This window comes from Carassius carassius, chromosome 8 (genome assembly GCF_963082965.1).
Source record: "Carassius carassius chromosome 8, fCarCar2.1, whole genome shotgun sequence".
Taxonomy (NCBI): domain Eukaryota; kingdom Metazoa; phylum Chordata; class Actinopteri; order Cypriniformes; family Cyprinidae; genus Carassius; species Carassius carassius.
In genome coordinates, this window is record NC_081762.1 from 13837448 (window position 1) to 13862430 (window position 24983).

Below are 24983 nucleotides of genomic sequence, written 5' to 3' on the forward strand. Positions count from 1 at the left end.
TAACTGGATTTCATGGCATAACATTTTAAGAAAGCATGTTTGTTGCATTAGTTTTTTTCCTGAACCACAATGAAACGGGACTGCAATTTAAACTTTTTAATCCGAGCAAACCTTCACCAATACTTTCTGTTTATTGGCTACACATCATACAAACTGGGAATGTATCAAGTATAGTCTACGAAAGTGCAAATGACAATGCAATGTTTCCTCAGAAAAAAAGAAAGAAAAAAGAAAGACAAATTACCACCACCATAATTGCTTAAGTTGGGGGGGGGGGGGGGGGGGGGGGGTAAAAACTGGTAGTACAAGATCATTTAATCAAATGTCAAATTTGTAAAAACTGCCCATCACATTCAATTAAAGTTTTCTGGAAAAAATAAAAGAAAAAGAAACAAACAAACCTAAATACATAAATTATAAATCACCAAATCTACATCTAGTCTTTCTTTTGCCCTTATATCATCATGTCAATAAAAGACACCTCTGTAGGGCCACAGACCTTTCTAACTGTAAAGTCATAAAAGACAATCAAAACATGGCAACCTGTTCAGTGTAATACAAAATGTGAGGCGGTTTTCAAAATGAACCAAAAACTATTCAATCTGAAAAAAGAAACATACTTTTTAGCAAGTGAATATAGAAATTGAATTTTTAGCAATTCATGAATATGTAAGGTTGATTGTATTTGACTGACACAGTAAATACTAACATAATTAGACAAAATGTATATAAATAAGAAAAAGTACAAACAAGGCACAAGGATTAGCGCAGTAAATTAAAGAAAAAATGGGGGAAAACATCTCTTCCCCACATCTAACACAAACCTTTTAACAATTATGTATCAGTAATAGAAATATTCTGGTTTAAATACACTTTAAGATAAATCAGTGTTGGAGTTACATTTTAAAGACATTGCTTTTGTTTTAAAAACTAAGCGATGACGTGGTAACTGAGAGCATGCCACAGATGCTGTCAATAAACCTTAATCTGTATTTAAACTAGAAATTTCCTTGAAAAACCTCTTGGTTAACACACAGTACGTTTATATTCAGTGAGGGATGTGATTGGCCTTCTGCAAAGGTTTGATAACTGGTAAACAGATGATTAATTTGGCCTCATATACCATACATAAAATGAGAGACAAAATAACTGGTTTTGTTGTTAAAGAGAATGACTTTCTATGTAATATGACATACATAGTTCGGCACACAAACAAAAAAGGAAAGCACTGTTGTTATCTCTCTATTGCTTCAGAAGCCCTGTGAAGTGTTTTTATGGATATATGTGACCCTGCACCACAAAACCAGTCATAAGGGTCAATTGTTGAAAATGAGATTAATAATGAGATGTTGAAAATGAGTAATATTTATTTATTATATATATAATAAATAAACTTTCCATTGATGTATGGTTTGTTATGATAGGTCAATATTTGGCCGAGATACAACTATTTGAATATCTGGAATCTGAGGGTGCAAAAAAGTTCTAAATATTGAGAAAATCCCCTTTAAAGTTGTCCAAATGAAGTTCTTAGCAATGCATATTACTAATCAAAATAAGGTTTTGATAGATTTACAGTAGGTAATTTACAAAATATATTAATGGAACATGATCTTTACTTAATGCCCTAATGATTTTTGGCATAAAAGAAAAATCTATAATTTTGACCTATACAATGTATTTTTGGCTATTGCTACAAATATACCCCAGCGACTTAAGACTGGTTTTGCAGTCCAGGGTCACATGCGTTATTCATGAGGCCAAATGAAATAGACATCTTCTGCAGAACAATATGTTGAAGAACAAACATTCTGAACATATTTAAAAACACTCCTTTTACGTAATATAAAATGTGCATTGTGCAATCTGCACTTGCATTAAATGTGACTTAAATTATACAAAAAGAACATTAGTGTTTTTAAATAAAGCAATACATTGGCATTGCTAAATAGGAGAACTGTACAATTAAAAACAAAACTGGTCTTAACGGTGGCTTCACTCTGTTACTGTAAGATCCAATAAATATTGGATTGATGCTTTCATGTATTTTCTTCTTCACGTAAACATTTCTTTTTTCTTTTCAGAAAGATACAACGAAGTCAGAAATCCATCCATTTAATTACCATTAATTTGAACTTAAAAGAAAGAATGACTTTCCAATCTAATACAGATGGAGCTTTCTCTCATGGCACCCACAGCAAGATAACTAGAGATGGCCAAAGTGGCTTTGCTCGGCTTGAAACGAAAACCTTGTAATCCTCAAACCAAGTGGATTCTCCAATGAAAATGACATACTCCCCTATAATGATGCATGTTACTTTCTCCAGTCATTTAGCGTGCATAAACCCCGCCTCTTTCTTACAATCGACTGCAATCAACACAGCAGTGGATATAACCAAGTCGCCAGCTAACATTTTTTACTTTTCCAAATATCCATTTCACTCAGATGTACACCACAATATGGAATAAAATACCTGCCACTACTTCCATTTCAATGTGAGTTTAATGCTTTGCAACATTCACTTATAACCGTGTTCTTATGTGCACAGAAATGGTTCTTTATGTGCACAGAAAATTTCTACCCGATTACTCTCAACTGGTAAGAATGTAAATTTGCACTAACTGTCTTTCTAATGTTAATGAATCCAGATTTATTCTACCTAAAGTTAGCAATTGGCATAATTAGTGCCCTAACCATCTCCATACAATGGCTTTTATATACAAAATAAAGACCTTTTATATAAGCCTAACAACACATTTTTATGCAGAACCCATTGCCGATCTAAAATGTGTGTAATTTTTCTAATGCTAAATCATTTTTGGGACACGCAGCTATTCAAATTTCCAATTCCGTATGAACTTTTCGGTTTAAACCGTTTCATGTTTCAAGGCCACAAGGACTGATCTTTACATACATACATATATTTTTAGATGGTTCTGAATTTTATGTTAAATGTAGAAAAAAATCAAAGTGCTAAGATAATCAATGAATTATGATTTCTGTGCAAAAACATTTATACACACACAAATACGGTTAGTGAATGAGACCCACTCTTCTCTCATCTACTTGCACAATTTCTTGTTTTTTCCACCAGATTCAGTACAACACACAACAAAGACAAGTCCCGTCTAACCCCAACGCACCTGGTGCACTATTCTCCATTTCTGAACAAGCAGTTCTGCATTTATTTAGTGTTTTGGCACGATAAGAGCACTCAGTTGGTAAACATAATTAGACTTTTTCCTCACACTAGGTGCACTTCCTCCTCCCACTCTGAGGAGAGGTCAGTTACCTGCGGATACCGATCAGTACTGCTCTCTGGACAAACTGCACTAGTGTCATCTACACTGCCCGCTGAACCCTCCAAGTCTGGCTCTGCTTTAGGAGGTTGTGCATCATCCACACATTCTAGCTCCAAAAGCTGCGATGCCAACACACCTGCACTCTCTTTCATTAGCGATAGGGAACTCTGCTCAGGGCTCCCCACCTCATTCTCCTCGTCCTGGGCTTTGGCAGATTGTCCCTCTCCAAAAACAGGTAGCTCGGGACTAGCATCTGAGGTGGCTGAGGGAATCAGTGCAATGCTCTGTGGATTCATATCGTGGAACCAGGCCATAATGTTGCCAAGCAGATTGGCATTGGTGGAAGGGTCCAGGCAGTCTGGGTCACTAGGGGTGAAGGCATTACCCAAGGCACCAGGGTAGGAACTCATATTAAAGGGTGTATAGTGGCTGGTAATGTTACCCAGTCTCATAAGGCTGTCTCCCAACTCCAGGAGCTCAGAGCTGCTCATGGAAGCTCGGCGGGGATCCGCAGTATGGAGTGCAGAATCCAGTCTAGAGGGCAGAGAGGAACCACTGGCACCTACAGAGGCATCGTAACTGAGCACATCCTGAGGCTCGGGGTCCAAGGCCAGCCCGGACTCCTGTAGGGACAGCTGAATAGCCAGCAAAATATTGGGATCATCTTCATCCAGAGACCCAAGTGCCTATGGGATAAAAAGGGTTCAACTTCTCAATATATGCTCCTGGACTCATTTTTGAGCAACAATAGCATTCAATTGTGTGGGGTCAGTAAGATTTTTTGAAAATAAATTATTACTTTTATTCAGAAAGGATGCATTAAAATATGACATCCAAGACATGTCACTTTGTTTCTAAGAATTTCTATTTCAAATAAATGCTCTTTTTTAAATGTTCAATTGATCAAATAATTCTGAAAAAAAAATGCATCACAGTTTCCACAAAAATATTAGGCAGCACAACTGTTTTTAACAATGATAAAAAATGTTTCAGCATGCTAGAATGATTTCTGAAAGATCGTGTGACACTTAAGAACAAAGTAATGGCTGCTGAAAATTCAGCTTGGACATCACAGGAATAAGATACATTTTAAAACATATTCAAATAGAAAACAGTAATTTAAACTGCAGCAAAATTTCACAACACTGTTTTACTGTGCTTTTGTTCAAATAAATGCAGAACTGGTAAGACTTTTTCCCAAAAACATTTTAAAAAAATCATACCAACCCCAAAAATGTAAATGGCACTGTATGTTTTTAAATGTTGTTTTTTATTGACTAAATTTAGATGCCATTTTATAGTAAATTTGATAAAAATGAAAATATGAAATAGTAACTAAATTATTTTATTCAAAATTAAAAAATGTGACCAAAACAAATAATTGTAGAAAAATTTACACTGCATCAGGTTTAGGGCTGCAAAACAATGAATTGCGATTAGTCACATTCAAAATAAAAGTTTATGTTTACATACTATGTGTGTACTGTGTATATTTATTATGTATATATAAATAGACACACATACATGTATATATATTAAAGAAAGATATAGATTAGATATATTTATAGACAAACTTTTATTTTGAATACGACTAATCACGATTAATCGGTTTGCAGCCTTAATCAGGTTAGAAATTCTTTACATATAAACAGCATATTCACCATGGAGATCCCATGCCTTTGTGTATTGCCTCCCTCATGGTTTTCTGTAGACACAAATTGTACATACAGAAATTTCAAACTCTTTAGCACCGACATAAAGCAGCTCTTTCAGTTATGTCAATCCTAAATGTATGTGGGGTCACTGTCTTCGTCGGGAGCTTTACCTAAAGTGTTGTCATTGGAGTCAAGTGGTTCAGGGGTGTTACTGCGGAGGCTGTGCAGTCTGAGAAGGTCTCCTCTACGCCTCTGTCTGTGTCTCCGTCTGTACTGGAAATCGGAGTATTCCTGCAGTAACCATCAACCTCAGTTTAATTACAAAAATACAAGATTTTTTGTCAAGAAGCAGTAATTAAGTATTGGATGGATCATTAAAAAAATGGACAGACTCTCACAAGAATACTGATTGACTTCAATATTACAAGCAGTGAATAAAAGCGTTCATGAAATGATTATTTGAAAACCATATCCTGCGTCTCTAATCCTTACTATTAATATGGATTAAAATAAAATACAGTGACGAGTGACCCTACAACATATTTGGACACTCAAGTCACACTTAAAAATTTATTTCTTGTAATTATATAACAACATTTCTAACCACAGTGTCATTTCTAACAAAAGTTTTATTTAGCTTCGGGTCCTAACAACATTCCTGGGCGTGTACAGTGGAACTGACTGATGTCTTCACAGACATTTTCAACATCTCACTAAGTCAGGCTGTTGTTCCCACATGCTTCAAAGCTACCACCATCCTTCCAGTCCCGAAGAAGCTGTTTCCATCATGCTTCAATGACTAACGTCCAGTTGCACTTACTCCCATTCTCATGAAGTGCATTGAACGGCTAGTCATGCACCATATCAAGTTTGCCCCCCCTCCTTTCCTGGACCCCTTCCAGTTTGCATATCGGTCCAACCGGTCGACCGATGATGACATCGCAACTGCCGTCCACTCAGCACTCACACATCTAGACAAAAAGAGACTCATTCGTCAGAATGCTGTTCAAGACTTTCAATTCATCCCTCAACAGCTGATTCAGCTGGTCCAGCTGGAGCTCAACACTTCACTGTGTAACTGGCTGTTGGACTTTCTGACTGGAAGACCTCAGGCAGTACGGGTCGGCAGCAACACATCCAGAACCATCACACTGAACACTGGAGACACCCAAGGATGTGTGCTGAGCCCCCTCCTCTTCACTCTGCTGACCCACGACTGCACACCGTCACACAACTCGCTTCATTAAGTTTGTGGATGACACGACTGTAGTGGGTCTCATTAGCAATAAAGATGAGACAAACTTCAAGAGTGAGGTGAGCCGCCTGGGAGGGTGGTGCAGAAACAACAATCTCACTCTGATTGTGGAGAAGACAAAGGAGATTGTTGTTGACTTCAGGAGAGTGCACACTCAACATGTTCCTCTGACCATCAATGGTGCAACTGTGGAAAGAGTGAGCAGCACCAAGTTCCTGGGTGCTTCCTCCGCAAACTGAGAAGAGCCAGAGCCCCGCCCCCTATCATGTACACCTTCTACAGAGGCACCACCGAGAGCATTCTGACTAGCTGTGTGGTATGGGGTCTGCAACACGTCCTGCCGGAAGACTCTAAAACGCATAGTTGTCCCTCCAGTACATTTATGGAACCCATCTCACCCACAAAGCCCTATGCATTGCAGGTGATCCCACCCACCAGACACACAGCTTCTTCAGTCTGATATCATCAGGGAGGAGGCTGTGGAGTCTCCAGGCCAGGACCAGCAGACTGAAGGACAGCTTCATCCATCAGGCTGTCAGGAAGCTGAACTACTCCCGACCTTGACCCCCACCCCACTTTTGCCCCAGGCACCACTGAACTCTTTGCAGATGCCTCTTAGTTTAACATGTAATTATATGTTGCAATAGAATTCATACTCTTTATGAATGATTGAGTGTCCAAATCCTTTGAGGCCCCTGAGGCCACTGTATTTAGGAATTAAACAATTTAGAAAAAATTGGTGTATTAAAAATCTAATATTAAAATAATGAATGCAGATCATTTGCACAGGCAAACTAAATGCATGAAAAAGCAACCTACAACAGTGTCCACATTTCAAGAAATGTGAAGTTGACCACAGGACAGGAATTCTGGTTTATTTAAGCATTTAGGCTGAGTAACGGCATAGTCCCTTATCTGGAATATTCCAGGAGATGACCAGCGTAAACAGCTAAACATCAGATCATATATAACATCATACTGGACATATGAATGACTATAAAAATGATGCTGCACCAAATTGTGTGAACTAAGAATTGTTGACTAAAGAATTTTTTGTCATTTTGTCTTTAGCAGTACCTGCGGCTGGCCTCCTGGATTGTAATTGTTCTCACGCTGTGCATTTGATCCCCGTACTGGGTGATTCCTCACCATCTTTGGACACAGAATGAGATTCAGTGACTGCTAGTACTCGACAACAACACACAACTCTCCTACATTATTACAAGGACATCACAGAGAGTCAGAGGGCATTAACAGTCTATTGAGCTACAACTCTGGCTGGCTGAGCTTTGTAAAAGCAGAGGTTAGTTAAAACAGAAAAAAATTTTGTAAACACAGGAGCAGTAATGCAGAAATACCTCAGGAGAGGCAAATCCCAGATACTCCCAATCCCACGTCCCACCAGCAAAACTGCAAAAGAGGAAAAAAGTACTGTAGTTTTATTTTCTGTTTGTATAATATATTTTGGACATGGTACCAAAGTAATATCAAAGTATTATAATACCATTATAGTGGTCATCAACGAGATGCAACATGACCACATTTTTTTTTTATAAAAATAAATCTTTTACTACAGTACTAATACTATTTAATGATAATAATATGTTTATTTTATTTAATACTTATGGATGTATTAATTTCTTTGCTGTCAAACATTAAACCACAGTTCATATTTCAGCAGAAACATGCCAAATTTTGATGGCAACAGATTTGCAAAACAATTTTATCGTTTGCATTCTAGATGGTATTACCATGGTACAAGAAGCACTACTGTAGTACCATGGCACAGTGATGGTATTAGAAGGTAATACTATGATACTTATGCCATGGTACGGAAATTAAAGTTTTTGTTTTTATATGGTGCATATTGAAAATGTATACTAGCACACTATCAAAAATAATAACCTGATAAAAATGGTGTAAATAGCAGCACAAGTATTTACCTGCGGCGGGGAGCCTCAGGAGAATCATTTGGGGCGACACCTCGAGCCACAGAGGCCAAGAACTCCCGTCTCTTCTGCTGCACCAGATACGTGGCACTGATGATCTTATGGCGAGGGGTGCGGAGGTAAGGCCTGTTCACCTTCTGAGCAAGGTCTTCGGTGACCATCTCTAAATCAGTCTGTGTATGTTGCAGAAAGATTTAATGCATCGGTATATTGTGCAAGAAAAGGTTAAATGGAAACAAATGACACTGTGTTGTTTCTCTTGTGCTGAATAGGTATCGATCTCACTACCTGCATAAGTTCAAATATTTCTTTCTTTGTGCTTTTGGGCTCTAAGAAGAAACTATACGGATAAGAGCACTTAAGGATGCGTCGGGTCTTGAGAAGTTCATGCACCCCATCCTCAATGAAAGTGGTGTCAGGTGGGGCTCCTTTCCCTTGAAGAAACCAAATTATTGAAATTTTTACATATACTATTTAAAATACACCAGTTTATAAGAACATACCATATCACGCTTAAAACTAAAATCATGTACAACAGTAAATGTAAATTATGTACCACTCACTTCCAATGAAAGCTTTGCTTAGTTGCTCCATCTTTTCTTTGGCTGTTTTCAGGAGTCGTTCTTCTAACTAATTTAAAAGAAGCACCTTTGTTGAATGACTGTCAGCAAATAGTGAGGCAATCAATCACTCAACTGGAACGTTTTGAAGACATTCATTACATAAATATTCTTACCTGGTAACTGTGTTCATGATTCTTGTATCGCGTGTAATAATGCATAAAACGGTCAAGTTCCTGAAAACTCTTGTGCTTGTTTTCTGCCTGCGAGGACACAATCATAAAAGCAAGGGCAACTTCATGATGGAAATTTAAGCTCATAACAACATGCAAACTCGGAACAAAAGCACAGAACCTGTTTTGTTACTTTTTACACATGAGAAATATGAGCCTAGAAAGTAATTGTGAAGTGCTGAGCCTTTTCTTCACTAGCACCATTCACAGTAGTGCACAAACAAATCACAAAAGATCTAAGTAAATGCATTTCTTGAAAGGCTGTTGTGTGTGTAAACTCATTTTAGGAGTAAGTACCTCCACAGTCATCTCCTTGGACTGTTCCTCCACCTGTTGGATGACCTCGTAGCGCGTGCAGCGATAATATCCTCCGGTAGAGGAGCTGTGTTTCTTCCATTCCTCAAGACAAATCCAGCAGAAATCATACTTGCACTGCAAAGAGATCCAGATGAGAAAAGAGAGCAAAACAGAACTCATCAAATACATATGCAAGCACTAAGGATTTTGAAAAGTTGATTTAGAAATCGTTTTGAATTACACAATCAGTTCAACTGCTCTCATACATTCCCTTCCTTTTTATCAATAACATAAACCAGCAAGAAATTCCAATCGGCATGTGTGTTACTTTCCTCCACGTGCTGCTGGTGTGAATAGCTTCCCCTTCACCCTGCCCTGCGCCTGTTAGTGAAAGCCTTAGTTAAGCCTTCATTAAGAAAATAACAGTGAGGCTATGGCCTCCATCCTGCCTTTGTTCAAACACATGCCTCTGATGTCAAAGGGCTTCTTTGAATCACACATGCATCTCGTGTCAGTGTCAAACACATACAAACACACTCATATGAAGTCTGTAAGAGATTTTATAATGCCGACTTAAATTGCCAAATTTAATAATTGGCAATATATATATATATATATATATTTATTTTATCTGTTGAATCCTAATTATATTGCAGTCCTTTAATTTGATTGGACAAGCAGTTTTTTTAACAGTGCTGATAGTTCTTATAAATAAGATGGCTGGTCATATTGTGTTTAAAATGCAATTTAATCTACATTAATTGAGAAATTGTATAAAAAAATAGTTTAAAAGGAATTTATCTTGCTGCTGTAATGAATATCACAAAACTGCAAGTAAAATCTATTTATAAAAATATTAAATCTTTATGAACTTTATTTCCTTTCAATTAATTGATTGAATTGATGTTGTTAACATTAATGGATGGCATGCTTTGATTTTTTTTGGTTAAAAACAATGGCCCTCATAGGGTAAAAATGTTCCTGGAGCTTAATATTGGTCCTTGATAAATATGGCATATATATGATTAACAACTTCTTCACAGATAGAATACATTTTCCGAGATTTGACCTCATTAGTCCACAATGTATCAGCTGATAATCATCAGATAGTTACAATTTAGTGGGCTGACATTCATCTTTTTTTGTCCACATCCGCCAATCTGTACTGACCTTTGCGCACTGCATGTGATTGCAGCCTTCATTTTTCTGGATGGGGGATTTGCAGTTGGCACAAGGTTTAGAGTTGGTGAGTAGCCACAGGCAGTTGGCAGCATCTTCATAGGCTACACTCACACCAGCCACTGTTCAGAGACAGAGAGGAGCTCAATATTAAAACCTACAGCAGCAAGTTGTATATCATGAACATCTTTGAAATAAAGGTACAGGTGAAGGTGCATATATTAAGTAAAGGTGCAGACTGAAAAGTCTGGAGCTCCTACATTCTTCAGGCTTCATTTCAGAAACTTTCTGCAGCCACATCTTCCATGTCTCACAGTCACAAGGTTCATGAGCATCACCAATACACTCCCTGAGAAGAAATCCGAGAGATAAACATCATTAGTGCTTTGATGGCATTTTTCAGAAAAATTTCAGAAAAAGATTTCTCATGAAACAAATTATAGAAACAAATTATATCTCATCCAAAATATTCATTTTTAAGGCTGTTAAGGGTTTTTGTATCCACCAGCCTTCTTTTATGTCTCTAGAGACATAAAAGAAGGAAAATATGACCACGCCCCAAGCCACACCTCCTGCGCTTATAAATAAAAATATATATTTTAGCACATTAAAAGATATATCTTATGGTGTAATAATGCATACTATTGTCCTGTAGAAAGAAATCAGCATTTAATAATCATGATAACAATATAATATATTATAGTAAAGTATGTAGAATTGTTATTATTATTAAACAACGTGTCAGTCACATTACAATTATTAATGATTTTGAAATAAATATCTTCTGCTCATCAAGGCTGAATATATTTGATCAGTATAAAGTTAAAAATCATAAAAAAAAACAAAAAAAAAAAAAAAACACTTCATTACTACAGTTTTCAGTGTCGCATGATCTTTCAGGAATCATTACAATTTATTTGACTCGAGAAATATTTCAATGTTGAAAGGTTGCTGCTTCATATTTTGTGTGGAAATGGTAATACATTGTATTTTTCTGAATTTTCTGATAAATATACAATTTAATGAACAGCATTTATTTGTATTTATCAAATATATTAATTAAATTTGTTAATGCATTTATTAAATAGAAATTTTAAATGCTTTCACCCACTTTTTATCACTTTAATGCACGATGAATAAAATTATTAATTTCTCTCTTTATTTTTTTTTATCTTATACAAATGTTTAAGTTGTATCGTTGGTTTCCACAAAAATATTAAGCAGCAAAACATTTTTTTAACATTTATAATAATGAGAAATGTTTCTTGAGCAGCAAATCAGTATATTATACGAAGCCCCGCACATGACATGCAAGAAAAAATAATAAATTGTGCGCACGATTTACTAATTTGTTCCCTCAATTTACTAAAACGTGCACACAATTACTATTGCGTTCCTTCGATTTACTATTGCGTTCGCTCGATTAGCTAAATCGTGCGCACGATTTAGCAAATCAAGGGAGCGAATTAGTAAATAGTGCGCACAATTTATAAATTGAGTGAACTCAATAGTAAATCGAGGGAACGCAATAGTAAATCGAGGGAACGCTATGGTAATCGTGTGCACATTTTAATACATTGAGGGAACAAATTAGTAAATCGTGCACACGATTTAGCCTTATATTTTTTCCTGCGTGTCATGTGCGGGGCTCCGTAATATTAAAATGATTTCTAAATGATTATGTTACACTGAAACTTCTCTTTGTAAACAATAACAGATTTATAAATGTATCTAAAGACAAATGTTGTATTCCCAAATGCAAATTAAACCAAGCGCAGCTAGCACTAACAGTGAATCAAAACTAAAAACAGTACTGTTAAGGCCCGTTCACACCAAGGATGAGAACTATAAAGATAAAGATAACGATTAAGATATAGTTCTAAAAATCGTTCTCAATATTAAAGAATAGCAGAGTCCACACCACAACCATAACAATAAAAGCACAGAAAAACAACATTGTTGAAATCACTTTCAGAACGATGTTTTTTTTTCAGCTGATGAACGACAAAAACATTGACATCCAATCAGAATCCATCCTGCTATAATGAGCTCGAGAATTTAAAGGGGCAGATGCGCATGTGCTTTGAATAAACAGACAAATCACCACAAAGAATATTAGGAATTTCAAAACTCTAAAAAAATGTAAAGACATTTTATAACATAAAAAAAAACATTAAAAAAAACCACAATGATCTTTAAAAAAATATAAATGAAAAGTACTACTGAGAGTACTAATATGTATAGTTTAGAGTGGGGTTCCTCAAATCTTGCCCTGGAGGTCCAATGCGCTGAAGAGTTTAGCGCCAACCCTGATCAAAGTCACCTGCCTGTGATTTTCTAATGATCCCAAAGACATTGATTGGCACTGATTAGCATGCTCAGGTGTGTTTGATTAGGGCTAGAGCTAAACTCTGCAGAAAGTGGATCTCGAGGTCCAGATTTAAGGATCGCTGGTTTAGAGGTTCTGAGATGTACTTTTTAATTTTGACCTGACGATACCACCCCAGACACAGCTTTGCACCTTTTTTCTGAGAGTGTAAATAAAGGAAACAGCTGGTTAACATACCAGCAGAAGAGATGGCCTTTGCCACAGTCTACAGCGGGAGCTTTGAGCAAGGGGAAGCTCAGAGAGTCAGAGGCTCCAGGGCCTGGTCTAGACAGTCGTACGGCTCTTTCACATCTGGCTATGGGGCACCAGCGAATGGCAGGATTATTATCCACAAAAGCCTGGTGATGGAAAAGAAAAGTGTTTAAACTTCCTCTTTGTTTTGAATGACGTGAATGACCCAATATCCAAAACTGATTTTTATCTATAAATAATCCAAATCAAATCGACGTGATATTTAGCCAACAATCAAACATTTGACTTCTGAGCATGTGTTTACAAAAGCTTTTTTTTATTTTTTTGCTCAAACAAACACTGGCATAAACTCAACCAACAGCAGGATGCTGTCAGCATTTGATTCAAAGCCAACATCAGACAGTCTATGATAAGAAAAATAAAATGGCAGCTCTGAAATGGTTTCTGGTGCTTTGTGAGCTGCAATTGTACCTTAATGTCAAACTGCAGATAGCGCTTATCCATCTCTCTGGAGACAACACTTTCAATGACCTCCACAGGAACCAGCTGGAAGCAGTCGTAAGCAGGGCAAAAGATGTTATGTGCTTCCCCTTCTTGGATCTTCAAATTCAAAAACCTGACAAACAGTGTTCAAAAACTGTGAAAATCATGGATCAAACAACCTGCAATATAGTGGAGTGAAACATTTTATCCAAAGGATTAAAAAATGTCAGAAAATACCATCTTTGAAGAAAAAAAAAAAAAACTTTTTGGAGCGAAAGAACTGCTCATCACATGAAGCATTGCAAATACCATAAACAAGAAATTGTAAAAATACATATCTGAAATAGTCAATGATATTATTATTAGTATAAAAGATTATAAGTATAAAAACAATATATTTGATGTATATAGCTATTCCAGTTTGGAGTCTGAAATATTTTAGAATGTTTTTGAAATCTTAATATTGTTATAATTGAAAACAACTTTTCTAGAAGCTATTTTAATATTTTAAATGTAATTTATTCTGGTGATAGCAACGTTGAATTTCCAGCATCATTAATCCAATCTTCAGTGTCACATGGTCCTTCCGAAATCATTCTAATATGTTGTTTTTGCACTCAAGAAACATTTCTGAAAACAGTTATGCTACAAAAAAAATTTGGAAAGCGAAATATAATTTGTTCAGGATTCTATGATGAATAAAAAGCTAAAAACATCCATGTTTATTTCAATTTGACTGTATTCAAATTGATTCATGTATGCATTTAAAAAAAAAATCTTACTGACACCAAACTTGGTTGTGTAAGTAGTTACCTGTAATCGATGCATTATTAAGAAAATAATCTGATATGATCAGATCTTGAGCATTAAACAAAACTTATATTTCATTCCTTACCCTTCCCAGCATGCCCTGCAGAACTCGTGCCCACACGACATATCCACAGGGTCCTCAAACACAGATATGCTGCACATGCAAATCCCACACTACATGGGCATAAGAAACATTGAACAGACTTTCAATATTCCTTTCAGTTTTTGTGCATTAAATGATAAAGAATGTGGATCATAACGTCATGCATGGCGATTAATCTAACCAGGGCAAGGCCATCAGTAGGAGACAGGCTGATCTCATCAGGGGAGGAGACAGAGGAGCGAGTTGTTCTCGGGGTTCTAGGAGAAGGCAGAGTGTCCCAAGCATTGTAGCCACTCGGTGGGGGAGTTGGCATCTGAACACCAGAGCGCTGGCAGCAGTCCTCCGCATTAGACATCCAGTCTTCTAGAAGTTTTTCCCTGTCCCAGTCTGTTCAGCAAAACGTACAGACATTAATATGTTCCTCTAAAACAATGTTTCTCAAAATTACCAAAAAAGTGTGTACAGACAAGTTGCTTGGAGCTGGAACCTGGTCGCACAGCACCTGTTTAGGACATGCAAGAGTTGCCATGTACATAATTTTCCAAAAGAACTCAGCATTTAGCCATTTTACTTTTCAAACAATAATGAATCCACCTTCCATCTCTGAATGTTAAATGTGAAATTGGTGCCAAATGCTTCAGTAAAGATTAAGCATGGAATGTTCTGGTTTGCCCAGAAATGAAGACGTGCCAACCCCTTTTGCTTGTAATATCTTGAAGAATGAAGGATCCTGGGTATTGGCCAAATATGACATATTTCTTTAATTGATCAAATGGATCAGCTGGCACGGTGACAGTCCTTTGCGATATATTACCTTTTCATCTCTGATGTTTTACAAATACCTACTGCAGCAAAACTATGGTAGAGGGATCAGATGATACTTTTACATATAGCACATACTCCAAAGTATTTGAGCACAGTAAGACTATTAAGTCAGATGCTTTTTATTTGGGTTCATAAAATCTAAAATATTTTACCAAACTACCTCGGGATACACTTGTGATGCCAATTATTGCAAAAAACATAATTAATAAAAGTAGCATATAAACCCAGTAATATCATTGGCTGATTAGAAATGTTTGCTGCAGTAAATTCTTACCGTGAGCTCGCAGCAGGGCCTCAGCCGTGAAGAGAGGAGCCTGCAGCATATCCGCCGTCTCCACTATCAACATGTCTTTCAACCGACGCAGGTCTTGCAGATTCAATCCCTCATATGGCTGGAGAGAAAAAGAAGAGAATGACAAGTCGGGGAGAGAGAGGGCTAGAGATGAAAAGTGTAAAGGAAAGAGGGTGTAAGAGGAGAATTGATAGAAAGAGAACTAATAAAGCTTTTCCTTTTAAACGTCTATATTGCTAAGCCAGTCTGGAGCAGCAAAACAAAGCAATCTTGAGTCTGCTGCTGGCAGTTGGGTCTATCCTCTTTCAACTGGTGCCCTATCCTTTGACAGTACATTACCAAGTTATGATTTATCATGAGCTCATTTCCTCAGCACATAGCTATAATGAAATAAAGGTGTACTCTTGTAAGATCATGTTAAATGAAGATATATTGTAAATTTCCTACAGTAAAAATATTTAAAAAAAATTTAAGTAGCAATATACATTGCTAAGAAAATTACATTTGGACAACTCAAAAAGCGATTTTCTCAATATTTAGATTTTTTTTTTTTTTTTGCACCCTCAGATTTCTGATTTTCAAATAGTTGTCTCTCGGCCAAATATTGTCCTAACAAACCACACATTAATGGAAAGCTTATTTATTCAGCTTTCAGATGATGTACCCTGACTGACCCTTATGACTGGTGTTGTGGTCCAGGGTCGCATATATGAACGGTACTGTTTATATATATAAAAAATGGAAACTGCAATGCACCTTTTTTCAGTAATCTTTGATGAAAAGAAAGGTCAAAAGAACATTTATTTGAAATGAAAATCTTTTGTAAAATCATAAATGTATTTCCTGTCACTTCGGAGCAATTTAATGCATCCCTGCTGAATAAACATTTGTATTTCTTTCTTTCAAAAAACAAAGAAGTGTTTAGATACAAAAGTCTCTAAGTGCCGTTGGATTTTTCTTACAAAATAACCATTTCTCATAATTTGAAATTACTGAACCTACACATAGGAGTCTGACAAAAATGCTCATTTTAGAAGAATATTTCAATTGCACTTAGAGGCACTGTATGTTGTTTATACACTGTACGTTATTTATATATACATCCATACATAATCTTATCGATCCTAAACTTACCAATGTACAAAAAAATAAATGCTAAAACATCTCAATTAAGAAAACAACTATTAACACAGCCATACCTCTCGTTGGTCAAGGGCGGCATACTCTGCTTCTATCTCCTGAGCTCCAGCATCCTGAGAAAAAACCATCTGAGACTCCAGACTGAGCGCCAGCTCCTTGTGATGCCGTTTCTCTGCGCAGTCACATGGCGTCTCCCTGTCCTCGTTCTCCACGAACAAATCTGCGTTGTTCTTCACTAATAACTGTAAAAAAAGAAGAATCAATCAAGTAATCAACCCTAGAGTCCTACAGTGAAACAAGAAAAGTAATCTTGCATGGTCATGGAGTTTGGCCATATACTAAACAGTCTAACAGAGATTAATCTGAACGGAGCCTTTGCATTAAATCATTTGAAAATACAATTAATACATACTCAAGGCCTGAACTACAAAAGAAAAAAACAAAACAATCTTGTTACCTCAACACAGTTCTTCATGCCAGCCGCCGCTGCGTAGTGCAGGCAGGTGCTCTTTTTGTTGTCAGTGGCATTGACATTGGCTCTCTCATACTCGCCCTTGTCCAGCTTGGCTCCGGTCCACTGCAGGATCATCTGGAGACACTCAGCCCGCTTCTGTTCATCCTCCTGGGGGCGGCTGATCCGCGGCTGAAGTGCCCCCTCACTCAGCAGGATCTGCGGGCCCATGCACAGCAGGTGCAACGCAGTCTCATTGTGAACGTTGCACTTGTTGGGGTTGCCATCTTTGTAGAAAAGGAAATACCTGCAGGAAAGAAACTCGACTGTAAATCAGTAATAAGAATACAAATTACAACAGCAAAACACAAACAGTAAATCAAATCAAAAAATAAAAACTGCAGCTTAACAGTGTAGTTTTTGTACATATCCATTTTGTGCAAATCATTCTGATGCAGACTTTATTCTTTAATGAATCATTAAGACCGATCTGTATACAGCGTCATCTTGTTCATTGAAAACAATAGACTAAAAGAACAAACCATTTAAAAATCAGCTATCACTATAGCTTATACAAGCTACACAAAAAGCTCTACACAAAAGTAGTATCTCCTGGAATTAGATGATCATAAGTAATAAAAATTATACGGACTATAGACCATTTCAGGGATTAAGATTTTATTAGATCTCATTACTTTTTATGGCCTGAAAAACTAAGGCAAGCACATAAAATTGTAACTTGAATGTGTGAGGCTTCCAGTTATTTTAGCTGTACAAAAACAGTCCAATATGCAGCTTGATATTGTAAACGGGTATGTTATCACACTATTTTAATATTATTATAACTATATATTATTTTAATTGAATTTCTATCATAAGCACACTGGTTTGTAGCAAAAATACGGATGATAACAAAAAAAGAAAAACAAAATTTTTACTGTTAACTGCACTGTTATTCTTCTATTTATTTACGTACAAAGGAATCAGTAGAAGTACATTCACAGGAATTAGCTTATTTCTGCGTTAAACAATTAGTTGAATAGAAAGTCATCCTGTTATCAACACTGGTTGATTTTACATGCTCAGAGCTTTAAGGGTGCCAAGCAATGAATAGGAGTTTTGCATCATAACTGTTAACACTTTGTGGATTACTGGACCTGAAGTGTCTTATATACTGATTTTATAAGCCTCTATAAAACACCACAGACAGTATTTAAAGACGACCTTCGTCTTCTTCTCAGAGATATTGTTTCAAGCAATAAAGAAGAGCTAGTGGTGGCATTTATCTCAAAGAGTCCTAACATATGAGAGTGCATTAGGATCATAACAATATTAACAATGAAAATGTCATGATGAAACTGTTCAATACAGCTGGAGCCCTCGGTGTCTCCCTGCCTGGAGGTAATTAGAAAGACTAATATCATTTCAGGCGATTAATTGCGGGAGCTTTAAAATAATTGATAACAGGTTTCAATTGTCAATTGTTCAATTGTAAGCTTTAAGAGTGAATTTAGTGATTGCATTTAGCAGGCTTTAATGCCTTTTAGTGGAAATGACTCGGCGAGTTGTTCTGGGAAGTCTGATGATCTGAGTTTATTAGTTGATGCAACTGAAAACTCCCAGCATTCGAGCTGCACCTGGGAGGCCAGAAAAACTGGTTGAACCACCACAAAACTGACACGGACACCTGTTAACTACACGACTATTATATCTACTGAGATGTAACAACATCATGAAATGCAAAGCCAATCATTTGAGGTGGAATGACACCAACGTCCAAGGAAAATGTCTAGACAGACAGGCGAAAGATATCTTGTGCTTTGTTCTGCTGTATGCTAGCTAATTTAAGTGTGATCATTATAAAAACAAGACCACACAAAGGGTACGCATACGTTAGATGCCAGAGGATGTGGCATTTGCCCTCTGGGTGTAGTCTAATCTGGCAGGCTGTTAAAGTCCAGTTACAAAATATAGAACTCTGGTATTAGCTTCATAACTAGTCCTAACTAGGCTGTTTGTAGTTTTGTCAACATCTTTTTGTTTTCAACTAGGACAACAGCAAGCTTTTGTCCTTGCAAGCTTTAATTTAACTGGCTGGTTTTAAGAAACTTTGAGGTAAAGTCTGCCTGGAAACCACCCTCTGTGCTGTACAAACTTTCAGTTCAAGCTTATTTTTTGTGGTATGGTCTGTAAATCTACATATAAAGAGCACAGAAGAACACTTTACATGTAGGTCACTTTTAAATGTCAATCAAATGCTCTTTTTCTGTCCTTTACACCAGAATAAGCTGCAATGTGGGCTAGAAATCAGAGTCAGAGGTAAAGATATGACAAACTGTACAAATCAACTTATTTTCTGCCTTTTACAATAAACGTGATGCATCAGAATGAAGAGCAATCAGGCTGTGAAATCATTGAGGTTACAAGTAGTGTGCTCCAACATGCTGTAAATGAAAAGAGGAACGTGAAAAGGAAAGAGGAGGGACAGAGTCCTCAGTAGCCAGCTGTCCTAGCTGGTAATTACTAACCATTTTCTCAGAGGGGTGCATTAACTACAATAAGTCAGAGTTGGCTTCATGGCTGCAAGTGGTCTTGACTCAAATACCAAGCAATGGAATTCAACAACCATGCACAAATACCCTTGCATTGCACAAAAACACCTCGGGCTCCAAATAAGCTTCTCATTCCATGCATATTTGCTTTAGGTCCTGTCTGTTAGGGGCCAACATGAGAAGGTTATTCAGTGTTTTTTGTTATCTCTGAAGCAAAAAACCTCTTCAAATGTTGCTGTGCTTTTCGGATTTTCCCCATCACATTAAAAGTCTTACAATCTCACCTTTCATTGTTAGGATGATACACATTCAAATTAAAAGTGTTTGTATGTTTTGCCATGACACAAAGTAGTCCAAAAGTTTGAGGTTAGCAATTTTATTTATGTTTTTTAAAATACAGCAAAACTGTTATATTTTTCTGCCACTTTTAATCAATGTATCATCCTTGCTGAATGAAATTATTAATTTCTTTAAAAAGAAATACTATTACTGATACAAACTAATGAACCATTGTGTAAGGTCTACTAGTACCTTACAAATTATAATTTAATAACTAATCATAGCATCGTAATGATTTTAATCATAATAGTTCTTCAGTTAGATTTAAATGTTATCAATTTCACTCTAGCACTGAGATTTAAGGTGAACAACCACATCACGACCTGTAGAGGCTAATGTCCAACCATTCCCAGGTTCCTACCTGATGAGGCGTGTCATGGCATGGCGTGAGGCGTAGTGCAGGGGTGTGTTGTGTTGATAGGGCTCCCCATAAGATGTGTTGGGCTCCAGAGCCTCTTTAAATTGGGGGTTGCTCTCATAAAGCTGGCACGCCAGGACTTCGTCTCCACTGATAAGTGCTTTACGAAACTTGGTGGCGGTATTCCCCATGGCAGAAAGGTAGTGGGAGCCGCAGAGCGGCCCACATTAAGTTTTCAGCACTCAGCCAGCATGAGAGTGGATGGGCTGCATACCGCAAGTCCTGTAAACACATCAACACAATCACATGAATCTGTCTGGAAACTGTTATTCACTCTGTTACTTCACAGAATGTAAAATCAATGCACCATATTGCAATCTCGATTTAAAAATTTGACACTAGAAAATCAGGTTTTGCTCCTAATGTGATATATAACCTCTACGCCCATCACTAGTCCATTACCTTCAACTCAAAGCTTGACTCAAAAATAGTGTTAGGCTAACATCTGAAGTGTAAAATTACCACAAGCATTTTCAAACGGAAATGCGAAATATCTTGCACAAAAATAAGACAGATCAGATCGATCAATAATCTTTCTGGACTCTGAACCTAATCTATAAAGTCTGAACATTTCTTGACAGGTGACACAGTTGATCAATGGAATCGACTGTTGGGTTTGCACTTGTTTTGATATTGCCTAAGTGTTTACACATTTCTGTGAAATCAACCAACAGATGGCTTAATTGGGACCATTGAAACTTAGGATCGTATGAAAGTCTTGAGGAGCATTTTTTATAAATGTAACTTTTGAGATTTAGAAAGCTGTGTCATGTGCGAGACACTGCAAAAGATGCCAAGCATGATTGCGATGGTCAAACACGTCCATCTAGTGTATGCTGACATAGAAGAACAGTGGGAAAGCAACACAAACATGCTCTGTGCTCTGCTTTGTAACAGATTAAACAGTAAATAATTATAAAGTTCAGATTTGAATATATAACTAATAAAGCAGTTACTCTGCTATTGCGCTATTAAATAAACAAGCTACTATCCAACACGCATAACCATCTTAAGGAAATCCCTAACGTAACAAAACCAGTCTGATTCACAAAATGCTAATTTGCATATGACCACATTGTGCAAATAACAATCTTGCACAGGTGTCCTTATCTGATCTCATAGTTACCCCTTTTTTTCTAAACATTTACATCAGATAAAATGGCTGTCTCTCGTTTAAAAAAAAAAAAAAGTATGAGTACACTAAAAAAGAAACCTTTTTAAAAGGTTACATGACCGGAGGGATCTATAATGTTTCATCAGCAAAACAATCCAGTATGCACGCTCTAATAAATCTGCTTGAGAGGGCTGTGGGAGAGTCGAGGGCGGCAGCAGGTGCACTGATGGGGCATGAGTGAGTGGGAGCTAGGCGTTCGACCCGCTTTTTTAGGTCATTCTGTCTGCTCTGTTGTTCTTTTCCACGTCATTTCACAACTCTCTTGCATTCAACAAAAATGTCTGCGGAGTTACATCAGAAACAAAGCACATTTTAGAACTCTGAAGGATCATTATAAACACACTTTGGGCTTGTGGTCGAACGGCTCATTTTCAGGTGGGACGTCTGAGAATGCAGAACAGATGAATTAAGAGAAGCACTTGGCAGGCACGCAAAGAGAGGGAAACGATTCTGCTCCACAAGCTTCCCCCACACTACAGCTCAATCATTAAACATACTGTGTGTCCATTAACTCCATTTGCATTTATTTTACAGGCAGTGGGCTACTTTCAAACAATACAGGCCTTTTTCAAACAATACTGCCGTTTTCACTTTTAACAATGTCTGAAACTCCAGGCTAATTCAATTCAATTCAAGTTTATTTGTATAGCGCTTTTTACAATACAAATCGTTACAAAGCAACTTTACAGAAAATTATGTTTCTACAATATTTAGTAGTAGCTAGTAGTTTGTGCACGTTTGACAGGATTTTAGAAAAAATAAAAAATAATAATAATAATACAAGACGTACTCAGCTAGACGATGAACTATCAATATTATTAATTAATAGTAATTATAGGATGCAGTCACACATGTAGCAATAATTGTTAGTTCTGTTTGTTGATTCAAGGTTAGGATCATCTGGGGTCCTCTGAGGGTCAGCATCATCTCTTCTCAGGTGTTCTGGATCCAGACTGGAGCTTGTGTAAATCAATTTAAGAGATACATTATTCTAATGCTTGGCAAAAGAGATGCGTTTTTAATCTGGATTTAAACAGAGAGAGTGTGTCTCAACCCCGAACATTATCAGGAAGGCTATTCCAGAGTTTGGGAGCCAAATGTGAGAAAGCTCTACCTCCTTTAGTGGACTTTGCTATCCTAGGAACTACCAAAAGTCCAGTGTTTTGTGACCTTAGGGTGCGTGATGGGTTGTAGCGTGGTAGAAGGCTAGTTAGGTACGCAGGAGCTAAACCATTTAGGGCCTTATAGGTAAGTAATGATAATTTGTAACTGATTCGGAACTTAATAGGTAGCCAGTGCAGAGACTGTAAAATTGGGGTAATATGATCATATTTTCTTGACCTGGTAAGGACTCTAGCCGCTGCATTTTGGACTACCTGTAGCTTGTTTATTGATGAAGCAGGACAACCACCTAGAAGTGCATTACAATAGTCCAGTCTAGAGGTCATGAATGCATGAACTAGCTTTTCTGCATCAGAAACAGATAACATGTTTCGTAGCTTGGCAATGTTTCTAAGATGGAAGAATGCAGTTTTTGTAACATTGGAAATATGATTTTCAAAAGACAAATTGCTGTCCAATATAACACCCAGATTTCTGACTGTAGAGGAAGTAACAGTACATCCGTCTAGCTGCAGATTGTAATCTACAAGATTCTGTGTGGTGTTTTTTGGTCCAATAATTAATATCTCTGTCTTATCCGAATTTAATTGGAGAAAATTATTTGTCATCCAATCTTTTACCTTTTTAACACACTCTGTTAGCTTAGATATTTGGGAAGTTTCATCTGGTCTCGTTGAGATATATAGCTGAGTATCATCAGCATAACAGTGGAAGCTGCATGCTGTTCTTGCTATGGCAGACAAGAACAGCATGCAGTAACCTGACATTTAAAGTTACAGAACCAAACCTTTACTAGTATTTTTTAAGACAAAATGAGACCTTGTATAGGACTGATGGTCACAAAGAATATTCACCTTCACTACACAGTTATGATTTATATCAGGCGGCTTTAACTACTATGTATATACTGATTATAATATACATACAAGTTGGTTCATGGTTATTACATTTAAAGGACTCTAATTAAATTAACATTTGTAGTTACACTTAACTTTACCCCTAACTGTAATCCCAAAACTGAAACCCTAAATCTTAACCCAACCCTTACTCCTAAAAGCAATCCATACCTCAGACTTGTGGGTATTTTCCAGAACGACGAGACCAAATCCATACTCTAGTAGTGTGTATATAATGTTAGTAGATAGTAGTTAAGTGTGTGACCCACTGCATGTTTAACAAAAGCAAATGGTGACATGGCTAACATGCTATTAAACATCTCCTTTTGTGTTCTTCGTAAGAGAGAAAGTCATGCGGGTTTGCAACAGCATGAGGGCGAGCAAACGATGACACAATGTTCTCTTGAGTGAACTACTCATTTAACAATAAACAAAAAGTCAACATGGTGACAAGCTAAACACATAAAACCCATTACATAGGTTGTTTACAGATTGCTTAATGGTTTCAGAAAGAAAGCAGTTACTTATAATATTCAAACAGACACAAAAGATTGAGTTTTTCAAGGATGTGTTGACAGCTAATCAGCATCTTCAGTTGATCAAAACAGATCTATGACTGACAGAGCCCTTGCGTTAAAACCATCTACCAACAAAGGCTTGTTTGATAAAGCAGAGCTTTAATTTATCCTGAGATGGTCAAAGCGGAGATTTCGACACCGAGACGTGTTGACATGAGCGATAAACACACAAACATTGACACACGTACCTTATCACTGATTTGGACGTAGCCATTAAGGAGACATCGAAATAACCAGAACACGCGGCTTGTCAAAAGATTAGATAAGCATTGTTATCGGACGGCAGACCGTCTATCATGTCAGAGATTATGTAAAAAGAAATGATAAAGAACTGTATAATCATAGGGGTGCTGCTCGTGTCTGTGTTTGCTGGTCATGCTCTCATTTCATAGGAAAATAATCTGCGTCTGCTTCGCGGTGTTAACGTCAGATGAAGGACCCAGTCTAAGAGCCACTCACTGCCACCTACCGAGAAGTGTGAAGCACAATATGATATTGTCTTATATCAAGCATGGACAGAATGTCTATGATATCAAGGTCCACTCAGTATCTTGCACATTTGAAAACGTCATCATATACACTTGCGTGAGTCATATCAGTAGAGTTATAAATAATTTAATTGCATTAATTTTTTTTAATCAACAATTATGCAAAATCATCTGCTATTATCTGCAAAACACAAACCTGAAATACATAAATAACTTAAAAATAATAAATGAAAATAAATAACTTTAAAAAAATTATTATCTATTATTTGTCTTTCATTGCTTTCTGTATTTAATATATTT

At 36.9% G+C, this 24983-nt stretch overlaps 1 protein-coding gene across 3 annotated transcripts; it reads right to left on the reverse strand.

Annotated features, from left to right (window-relative positions):
• Window positions 1-2609: 2609 nt before the first annotated feature.
• On the reverse strand, window positions 2610-24610 carry ankib1a (ankyrin repeat and IBR domain containing 1a). Of its 3 annotated transcripts, none has more exons than XM_059556251.1 (21): window positions 24384-24608; window positions 20369-20647; window positions 17123-17423; window positions 16725-16907; window positions 15508-15625; window positions 14590-14795; window positions 14391-14479; window positions 13484-13628; window positions 12998-13158; window positions 10692-10780; window positions 10423-10553; window positions 9253-9387; window positions 8899-8985; window positions 8726-8792; window positions 8451-8596; window positions 8157-8335; window positions 7572-7623; window positions 7291-7365; window positions 5129-5249; window positions 4965-5008; window positions 2610-3989 (listed from the first exon to the last, which is right to left on the reverse strand). In XM_059556251.1, exons 2-21 carry the CDS (start codon window positions 20554-20556, stop codon window positions 3246-3248), a joined length of 3261 nt encoding a protein of 1086 aa, XP_059412234.1. In that variant the 5' UTR covers window positions 20557-20647; window positions 24384-24608; the 3' UTR covers window positions 2610-3245. The 3 variants fall into 3 exon arrangements, with proteins under 3 accessions (XP_059412234.1, XP_059412235.1, XP_059412236.1); XM_059556252.1 differs by lacking the exon at window positions 24384-24608 and adding an exon at window positions 23789-23928; XM_059556253.1 differs by lacking the exon at window positions 7291-7365 and having other exon boundaries at window positions 24384-24610.
• Window positions 24611-24983: the final 373 nt, after the last annotated feature.

Bases quoted from the DNA above. Each gene is read 5' to 3' on its own strand.
- ankib1a (XM_059556251.1), bottom strand. From the start codon at position 20,556: ATGGGGAATACCGCCACCAAGTTTCGTAAAGCACTTATCAGTGGAGAC. The intron at 17,424-20,368 runs GTAGGAACCTGG...TCTTTCCTGCAG, and splicing joins GCCATGACACGCCTCATCAG to GTATTTCCTTTTCTACAAAG. The intron at 10,554-10,691 runs GTAGGAGCTCCA...GTCTCTGAACAG, and splicing joins TGAAATGAAGCCTGAAGAAT to TGGCTGGTGTGAGTGTAGCC.